Source organism: Quercus robur, chromosome 4 (genome assembly GCF_932294415.1).
Source record: "Quercus robur chromosome 4, dhQueRobu3.1, whole genome shotgun sequence".
NCBI lineage: Eukaryota > Viridiplantae > Streptophyta > Magnoliopsida > Fagales > Fagaceae > Quercus > Quercus robur.
Window position 1 is genome coordinate 62,484,446 of NC_065537.1, and position 10,360 is coordinate 62,494,805.

General features: G+C 39.9%; 1 protein-coding gene across 1 annotated transcript; it reads left to right on the forward strand.

Moving 5' to 3' along the window:
- The first annotated feature begins 7,173 nt into the window (after positions 1 to 7,173).
- Positions 7,174 to 8,836, forward strand: LOC126723262 (uncharacterized). The gene is made up of 4 exons (XM_050426590.1): positions 7,174 to 7,364; positions 7,445 to 7,624; positions 7,698 to 8,095; positions 8,191 to 8,836. The coding sequence occupies exons 1-4, from the start codon at positions 7,190 to 7,192 to the stop codon at positions 8,722 to 8,724; spliced, it is 1,287 nt and encodes a 428-aa protein (XP_050282547.1). The 5' UTR covers positions 7,174 to 7,189; the 3' UTR covers positions 8,725 to 8,836.
- The last annotated feature ends 1,524 nt before the right edge of the window (positions 8,837 to 10,360 follow it).

The window sequence follows — 10,360 nt, forward strand, 5'->3', positions numbered from 1 at the left end:
AGATTGTAAGAAATTTTAAATTTGGGAAAATTGGGCTTCAATTCTTGTTTTTGAAAATCATATCATCACATACTTATGCATTTTGTTCCTCAATTTCAATGCTTTGGGATGTTTCTAAAACTTTTTCAAAAACTATGTTTTTTTCTCAAAAATTTGTGAGTCTCTTTCTGTTTCGATTAATTGAGTCTATTTTTCGATCAATCGAAATTAATTTTAAAAATTTAAGTGAGCCTCTATTTGTTTTGATCGATCGAACTCAATACTTCGATCAATCGAAAATCGTATGGGAAGTTTTTTAAAAATTGTTTTTCAGGTCAGACAAACACTTTTTCAAAAAGTTCTTTACCTTTTCTCTCTCCATACGACTCGGTCAAGGCTCAATCTCAAATTTTTGTCGTTTTCGTCCATTCCTTTCGCAAGGTTTTCCTCTTCCAAGGCCAGTAAGACCTTTATACCCTTCCCTTTGCATTTATTTTCATGTTTTCATGTATAAACTCATGCATTTTGTTGGGATTTTCGAACCTTTTCAAATTTGGGATTTTTGTTGAATCAAGCATCTTTTTCTGAAATTGATCATTGGGTTTTGTTCCTATATTATTATAATCATGTCATATGATGGTTAATTTGATCAATTTGGGGTTTTGTGATAAATTGAAAATTCTAGGGCTTGTATTGAACCCGATTTGGGGTTTTTGTTCAAATTGGTTCAATTGATGAAATTAGCTTGTTGTAGTGATGTAATTGATCATTATTTTATGTCATCTATCTTATGTAATGATCAATTCATCAATTTATTACAAATTGATCAAGTGGTTTTTCAAAATTTTGGGGTTTTTGTTAGAAACTCTATGCTCAAGCCAAATTTGTGAAATTGAACTTAATTTGAACTTAATTGCACTACATTAGGCCATGCATCACTATATTTAATTTGTTCATGCATCATATAGATTTTTCCTTCTATATTGTTTTTGTGCTAACTTGCAGTTTGCCCTTGGTTTTTTGTTTTTTGTTTTGCTTTGTGTCTTGGCCCTTATCCTAGCACCATCCTTAGGAAGACTAGAGCCCATAGGACCCCCTCCACTTCCTCTGAGTCTCCCTCTAGGAGTGAGGTGTTTAGGAATGACAAAAGCAGAGAGGCCTTTGAGAAACTGAACTGTAAGCGTAAGATTTGGACTGAGTGTTCTGTGGTTTTAGATGAGATTGATCCTGCCATTAGGGCTAACTTTGAGGCTAGAGGTTGGTTATCCCTATTAGAGATAGATCATCCACCCCCGACCGCCCTGATTAGGGATTTCTTCTTGAATCTCTCTTGCCATGTCTATGATTTCAACACTCTTGTTAGGAGTTGGATATGAGGTGTTGAGTTCACCATTACTCCTCGGGTAATGGTTGAAGCTCTTGGGGTTTCGGTCGTTAGGGAGCCTGACTATCCCTATGATGAGTCTCCACCCTTAGATGATGTCATGTCATACATCACTGGGTCTTCTATCCAGTGGGGTTTTGATCCTCGGATCACGTCTGTTGAGCTTACTGAGACTGCCTATCTTTTCTTTAGGATAGCGTGTCATTCTTTGTGGCCTATTTCTCATCTACACACCATCCCTCTAGAGCGATGTGTGTTTTTGTACGCTTTTGTTTCTGGTGTGTCTATCAATTTCCTACATCTGTTTCTTCGTTCTTTGAACGAGGTTCATAGGAGTACTATCGTAGGGCATGCGCTTATCCATCCTATTTTCATTCATAGGATTTTGTTGTTTCTTGGTCTAGATGGTTTCCCTTCTGGTGAGCCTGTTCATGTTGTTGCTCCCATAGATGCCACCTTTCTTAGGCAGAGGGCTGCTCACTTGAGAGTTGATCCTACGCGTCCTATAGGTGCGCCTTCTGGTGTTGTTCCCCTTCCTCCCTCTTCTACAGGTGCTGATGCTGCTGAGACGTCTGGTGTTGCTGCTGCTGATGCTGATGTTCCTCCACCGACTACTTCGGATGATTTAGACATTTGACGTACGTTGGATCATGTCTTGACCGTTCAGGCAGCTCATGGACAGATTTTGGTGGACGTGCTCAATGAAATCTATGCTTTGCGCGCAGAGTTGGCTCAGTTTAGACAATCTTCACCGCCACCTCCCTTTTGATGATAGTTTTTGATTGCCCTTTGGCATTCCATCACTAAAAGGGGCAGTTCATATTTATTTTGAGCTCTTGTAGAGTTTTGTCTTCAGGGGGAGAGTTTTTTCTTTTGTTGGAGCTTGTGGAGTTTAGATTGTATCTAGGTGCTTCACATTGTATTTTATCATTTTTAGCTCTTGCCATACTTTTGTTGGGATATGCTTGTTAGGAGGAGTTACTTTTATTGCTTTATATATTTCTTGTTTTCAACTGCTTATTGATTTATATTTATGAGTTTTTCATTGATATATGTCTTTATTGTATGTTGTTTGAAATCAAGAATTTATTTTGTTTACTTGTATTTTCGACACATGTGGTTATGCATTTTGAGCTCTTGTAGAGTTTTGTCTTCAGGGGGAGAGTTTTTTTTTTTGTTGTTGGAGTTTGTGGAGTTTAGATTGTATCTAGGTGCTTCACATTGTATTTTATCATTTTTAGCTCTTGCCATACTTTTGTTGGGATATGCTTGTTAGGAGGAGTTACTTTTATTGCTTTATATGTTTCTTGTTTTCAACTGCTTATTGATTTATATTTATGAGTTTTTCATTGATATGTCTTTATTGTGTGTTATTTGAAATCAAGAATTTATTTTGTTTACTTGTATTTTCGACACATGTGGTTATGCATTTTGTTTAGTGTTTCAAGAAATATACAGGTTGATTCAATTGAGCTACTGTCTACACTTGCAACTGATGGATAGTAGTTAGGATTGAGTTTGTTTTATGAGCATTTGTTTTGTAAAGGGTTTTTCTTTGTAAACTTTGAGCTTCTAGTTGTGTTTTGTCACGGATTGCCAAATGGGGAGTTTGTTAGGTTCTAAAAACTTAGGTTTTTATGTATTTAGAACTCTAATGTGTATTATTGGCAAACCATGATCAAAACAATATGTTTAGTCGTGTTTAGACTTGTTCAAAGTTGTCTCATTTATGTAAAGTTGGAATAAGTTGATGCATAAGGCTTTTATGCTTCTCAGCTTGGTTCGATTGATCGAAACTTAGGCTCGATCAATCGAAAATCGGGTCAAAGGCGTTTTTCTGTAGAATTCCAACTCAGCCCTAGTTTGTTTAAAATGTTTAAGGTTTTCTAATTTGTCCTAAATATAAAAGGCAAACCCTAACCACATTTTAGGGTTGCTCATATTGCTGTTTGTGTAAATCTCTTGTGAGATCTAGAGAAGCTTTCCTTTACACAAACTTAGGATTTTCAAGGAGGAGATATTATCTACACCTTGATGATCAATTTAGTTGCTGCCATTGAAATTTAAAGAAACACAAGCAGGTGTGCTTGTATTTGGTGGTGAATCTAAGAAAGAAGGAGTCCGTGGATTCGGAGTTTGCACGTGGTCGTGTCAGTAAGTTCTACTAGTGGGTAGCAATAAGAAGTCGAGCGTGAGAGCTTGTAAGTTTTATTGTATGAACTTCGATTCTTTCAAGATAGTGGATTCAGGTTTATCTTGAGGATAGTTAGGTTAAATCCTCCCCAGGTTTTTACCGGTTTGGTTTACTGGGTGATCATATCTTTGTGTTATTTATCTTTCTGCTGCTATGCATGATATGATTGTTGTGATTGTGATAACATAGATTTGTTAAATTGGACTAAGTAACAACTTGGCTAATTACCTAGGTTAATTCAATTGTGTTTTTAAGAGGTCTAAAAACTATCACTTTCTCATCGAGATGTACTATTGGATAACTTATTTACTTTCTCATATAAGTTCAAATCTAACTTGCACGTATACTATGTTAGAAATACTGAATGAATATATTGTATTTTTCAGTAATAAAATATACATGAATGTGTTTATGTAGGAGGTAAAATTTTTAGTACAAGTATGTATACTATACAAATAAATAAGGTGGATTTAAGGCTCACAACTTATTACACGTTAACATTATACACTCTTCTAAAAAAAGTCATTTTTTATTCTATTTAAATATTAATTTTTCTACCTCAATCCCACAGCAAAACAGCTACAGCAAATCATACACTTTATAATAATAATTAAAAATAATAAAAATAAAAACCTACACCATATCTGGCAATACTCCGCATCGAATAAAATAGTGACACCTACCCTTATCCAGTTATCTTATCATTATTGTTACACCTAACTCATTTTCCCTTTCATGAGTCTTCATCAGGTTCCACTTTCTTAAGTTTTGTCCTTTTTCTTTTCTTTTTCATCCTAACTTTCTTCTACGTCTAATCTCTCCTTTTCAATTATTTATCATTTCTATAGTAAAATTATTTAAAAGAAAAAATTATGTGATTTTTAAAATAACTCTACTGTTGAAACTTGGAATACTATCAAACAAAGTTACCATTATTTTGATTTAATTTTTTTTCTATTCTCTTTTATTATTTCAAGCATTATTATATATAACGTTTACACAATATTCATTTTTGTTTATGGCAAATCAGACAACTTTTATACAATTTAGTGTTTAGGACAATGATAAATTCTCTTAAGTTATATATACATACATATATATATATATATATATATATAAATTTATGACTTTCATATTAGAAAATTAAGATTTTTTTCCTATGCACACTCATATATACTTATATATGTCTGTATGTTTATTTAAATATATGTGTTGAGTTTATCTTAAATCTCTTGATTAATATATCAACATCAAAACCGGATTCTCCAAGCAAACATTCTTGGTTTCCACTGCTCGATCTTGAGTTATAATAAAAACCCAAGAACACTAAAAAATATTAAATGTCAAGAAAATTTTTTTTCAGTAGAAAAAAGAAGAATAAATCTAACATATGTAGTGAGGATATTGGGTTTGATTTTTTTCAAGTGGTTTAAATCATAAAAAAAATTATTAAACTTGATTTATATCTTTCTTGGTTAAGCCAAAAAAACAAAAAAAGATAAGAACATTTTTAACTTAAAAAGTCCATAAGATTTACAACTAAAGATACATAGAAGGGGGAAAAACACTCCAAAAAAGCTAAATAAAACAGACCCATGCAAGTTTGTACATAAAAAAGCTAAACCAGTACAACAATTTTATGGCATAATAATACAGAATTGGAACATGAATGCTAGACATCTTCTGAAGCTTCATTTTTTTTTTTTTTTTTTGGATCGAATGGATAGAAATTCAACCTTCGACATCTTTTGAAATTTTGGAAATCTCACTTCCACATTTTATGCACAAATTATCTATCTCCCTTCTACAATTGCTACACAGATTCTCCTGTTTAATTTCTTCCTCATCCACACAATCATAGCAAAGCTCGACTAAATAAATCAAGCCTCGTACCACAAAAGGCAAAGCAGCCCCTATCAGGATGTACCGAAATTTAAAAGAATTACCAGGAGTGACTGCAAATATGGCGGATCCATAAGTTACAAGTGATGAGGTCGATAACCGTCACCAATGGGTCACACCGCACTCGCGGCTCGACTCGAACCTGCACGACGAAACAAATAAAAGAATCCTTCAGAGAAGCACCGGTGTGGTGCCGGCCGAAGGCTCTCCGACGGTCAAGTTAGAATTCCTTTGTTTTTACTTAGTGCGTTAGAGAGGGTTCATAAAGCATACCTCGATTTCTGTGGGTATTACGCCTTTTATAGTGATAAGGGGTTGACTTTCCCTTTTTGGTTCCCACATCTTTTCAATGTGGGACTCTACTCCCAATTCTTCCAAACGTGGTGAGCAAGGATTCTCATTACCGGACCATGGGCCCTTGCTGCGTCAGTAGTGATGGGCCTTCAAAGCTGGGACCATACTTACGCAGGCCCAAGAGACCCAATCCGTCAGGCCCATTAAGGTAAGCCCATCATGCCCAATATTTTATCATCTTCAGTTGCCCCCTTCACCCCAATGATCCGTCACCTTTAAGGTCAAAGGATCAGTGGGGTGACGGTTCTTACATATGGCTATGACGGATTCATGCAAAATAGAACGACGGTCCCAGCTGGATCAACCCGTCAAAGGAAGAATTATCAAGTTGACGGATACATGGCGGGTACAAATCTGTTGGTACGTACTGACAGGTTGTCAGCATTTATTAAGCATGCCACGTGTCACTCTCTGAATGGTCGTTGTATAGGATCGAAGCGTCGCTTCGTCTTCCGTGCACTTCCTATATATATAAGGCGCCTCACTCTTTCATTTTTCAATTTTCACTCAGAAAACACTTGTCAGAGCGAAGCCGTCAACCCTGTCAGAGAAAAGCCGTCAACCTTATCTGTGCAATCCGTCGAGGACGAATACCTGCTAACTACACCAACCGTCACCTATCCTCTGCTAAGTTCGGTAAGTGCTTCTAATTCACTATAGTCAAGTTACATTCTCGTCCATGCATTGTTGTTAGGCTTTCCATACCCGTCAACATTTTCAAACCCGTCGGTCTTAGGTTTTATTGTCAATTGTAGGAAATGTCTAGTGCGTCAAGTAACCAGTCGGTGGTTCGTGATGGGACGGAATACGAGGATGTATACCCGTCCGGTCATAAAGACCAAGAGAGCCCCGGCGAAAGTAGGAGTCCGTCTGCCTCCTCTTCATCCTCAACAAATGAGGATGTGGAGATAGTCGAAGTAGAAGGTTCCGATGATGACGGGGATAAACAACTGGAGTCCGTTGTAGGCGCTGATGGACTAAGGCAGTTCATCATGTTGCCAGAGTGGACTGTTCATAGGTTTACATCCGTCATCAGGGAGAGACATTTCAGCACCTTCAGGACCAACTTCCAAATCCCAGACTATGTCTCCATCCGTCTACCATATGTGTCGGAGAAGTGTTATTACGAAGGGGTAGACGGTGTAGGAGTGTACGAGCAGGCATTGAAGGCTGGACTTCGATTCCCGCTTTCTACCCTTCATAGGGAACTCTTGCAGTATCTGGGGTTGTCCGTCACCCAGATATCCCCTAACGCCTGGAGGGTCTTCATAGCCATGGAGATTCTTTACGGTGCAATGTCAAACGGGGAGAGGAAATTGACGGTCCGTGAATTTCTTCACTGTTACTGTCCAGACGAGATTTCTGGATCAAGGGGGATGTACAGTTTTGCCAGTCGGAGCCCCTTGTTGAAGGTGATCTTTGAGACCCCAGACTCAAATAGAGACTGGAAGAGTCGGTACTTCTTCCTGGAGGGTGACAGATGGATGAACCATCCAGGGGAGACGGAGTTCATGCCCGTCGACACAACTTGGGCAGTTATAAATCAGACACGTATGCATCCGTCTAAATTTTGTGTTGCTTTTAATATCCGTCCAGTTATATGTGTATATCTTGATCATCTTTCTTTGCAGGTAGACGGCGCCCACAAGTCAGCCTCGAGGAGTTTAGCTTCCTTGAAAAGGTTTGCAAGAAGACTACGCCGGAGGAAAGGACTTGGGCGAAGTTGGTGAACCCGAGGACCATACATTGGTACTGCGACGGTCCTGAGCCCACCCAAGAAGCGATAAGATACGACGAGCGAGTTCACAAACGTAAGCCCGTCAACTTTACTTGGTCATTTACTTTGCTTTATTTTGTTTTAATTTCATCCGTCATTATTTGCAGAGATGGATGACGCAAAGAGGAGAGCTTTGATCAAGTCCCAAGCCGTCAAGAAGAGGGAATCCGGCGAGGAGGTTCCTAAGGCATCAGCTTCAGTCCCTAAAAGGAAACTGACGGTAAAATCCGACCGTCCCTTTAAGCAGCCAAAGGTCTCTCTTGAACCTGTGGTTGGCTTAATGGCTGAGGGTAACAAGGCCGTCACCCCAGCGAAGCAGGGAAAGGGCAAGGGATTGATGACGGTCCCAGACGGTAAGCAAGAGAGACCTCCTTCCCTTCTTCGTGATGACTCTAAGTATGCACTGGAGAAACTGTCGTCCATCATCACGGCAGAAGACTACGAAGACCTGGGAAACCATTCGACGGAGGCCATGGGGGAGACGGGCCTCTTTGCCGTCGCTCAGGTTGGCTATGTCAAATAAGTTTTTATACTTTTCTTTTTTTTTTTCTCCTTTTTTTTTTTATTTACATTATGTGACGGTCTCTTTTCTACTCGCAGTCCTTGGTCATGATGAAGGGTCTACTGGACCGGTGTCTCAACCGTGAGAGTGCCTTGGACCGGGTTCGCGCGAAGGCAGAGCAGACGGAGGAAGAGCTCGGACAACTCCATCAATGGAGGACCAAGATGGAGAGGAAGCTGGAGCTCTCTGAGAAGGTGAGGAAGGAGATGGAGGAGAAGACGGCCGCTGCGCTGACGGCCATAGAGAATAAAGAGGCGGAGATCAAGCAACTCAAAGCTGAGATCCGTCAGGCGAAAGAGGCAGCCGTCGAGGAGTATCGATGCTCGGAAACCTGTTTGGGCGAGCTGTCGGACTCCTTCCTTCAAGGCTTTGATGACTCTCTCCGTCAAGTCAAGAAGGCTTATCCAGAGCTGGATTTGACGATGGTCAAACTTGAAGATCAAGCCCAGACTTCTGCCCTCCCCGTCGCCTCAGAAAATACGGAGGACCTTTTTGGCGACGGTGCTACTCAAGGAGACGGAGATTCCGCCCCGTCGAAGGATGTCCCGGTTACTGAAGAAAAGAAAGATTGATGCATATGTACTTTATTTTGTGAACAATCCGTCCTTCTTTTTTAATTGTATTAAACATTTGCCTTTGGGGGCTTTTTGCTTAATGTTAAGATATGCTTTTTACAATTGTTTAGTATTTTGTCTAAAGCTCCGTCTCCCTTCTTGGGGAAGGATTTTTTGTGAGAATATTTTGTTTGTCCGTCCGTATTGAGGACTTATTATTATTTTTTTTTTATTGAGCACTTACAATTGAGGATCCGTTCATTCTGTGGTGTTGTATGACACTTTTGAACGGACTTATAAAAATTAACGTTGCCAGTGGTCCGTCCACTTTGCGTACTTGCTCTTTTATTATCCCTGTGGGATAGTCCGTCCACTGTGTGGACCTATATTTCTTCACCTTAGTGATCCGTCCACTTTGTGGACCTATATTTCATCACCTTAGTGATCCGTCCATTTTGTGGACTTACGTTTCATCACCTTATTGATCCGTCCACTTTGTGGACTTACGTTTCATCACCGTAGTGATCCGTCCACTTTGTGGACTTACGTTTCATCACCGTAGTGGTCCGTCCACTTTGTGGACTTACGTTTCATCACCGTAGTGATCCGTCCACTTTGTGGACTTACGTTTCATCACCTTGGTGATCCGTCCACTTTGTGGACTTACGTTTCATCACCGTAGTGATCCGTCCACTTTGTGGACTTACGTTTCATCACCGTAGTGATCCGTCCACTTTGTGGACTTACGTTTCATCACCTTGGTGATCCGTCCACTTTGTGGACTTACGTTTCATCACCGTAGTGATCCGTCCACTTTGTGGACTTACGTTTCATCACCGTAGTGATCCGTCCACTTTGTGGACTAATGTTTCATCACCGTATTGATCCGTCCACTTTGTGGACTTACGTTTCATCACCTTGGTGATCCGTCCACTTTGTGGACTTACGTTTCATCACCGTAGTGATCCGTCCACTTTGTGGACTTACGTTTCATCACCGTAGTGATCCGTCCACTTTGTGGACTAATGTTTCATCACCTTAGTGATCCGTCCGTCCACTTTGTGGACCTATATTTCACATCCGCACATTTGGTGGAACTCCGTTACTTTGTGGGCAATTGTAACGGCATTCAAGTAGAAAATCAAAGTTGATAGAAATGTGTAAAGGAAAAGTGCCTGCCCCCCCGGGCTTAAAAAGGCACGACAAGATTGTAGCAAAAATAGTTAAACAGTTGATGGAAAAGTTAATAATGTCAAAAAGTCTTAAAAGAAACTGGTTATCGTGTCGTTATCACTGGTAGTATTTCCTCAAGTGCTCAGCATTCCACGGATGCGGCAGCTTTTCTCCGTCTACAGTCTCCAGGTGGTATGTTCCCTTCCTTTTCCACGACGTAACTCTGTAAGGTCCTTCCCAGTTGGGGCCGAGTTTTCCCTGTGTAGGGTCTCTAGTTGTACCCATGACCCTCCTGAGTACGAGGTCTCCAACTTGGAAGCTTCTTTGTCGGACCCGGGAGTTGAAATGTCTGGACATGCGATCCTGGTATCTAGCGATCCTCTGTTCTGCTGCCGACCTGACCTCATCTATAAGGTCCAGCTGTAGCCTCATGGATTCGTCATTCCTTCCCTCGTCGTGGTTGTGAACCCTGTAGCTTGTG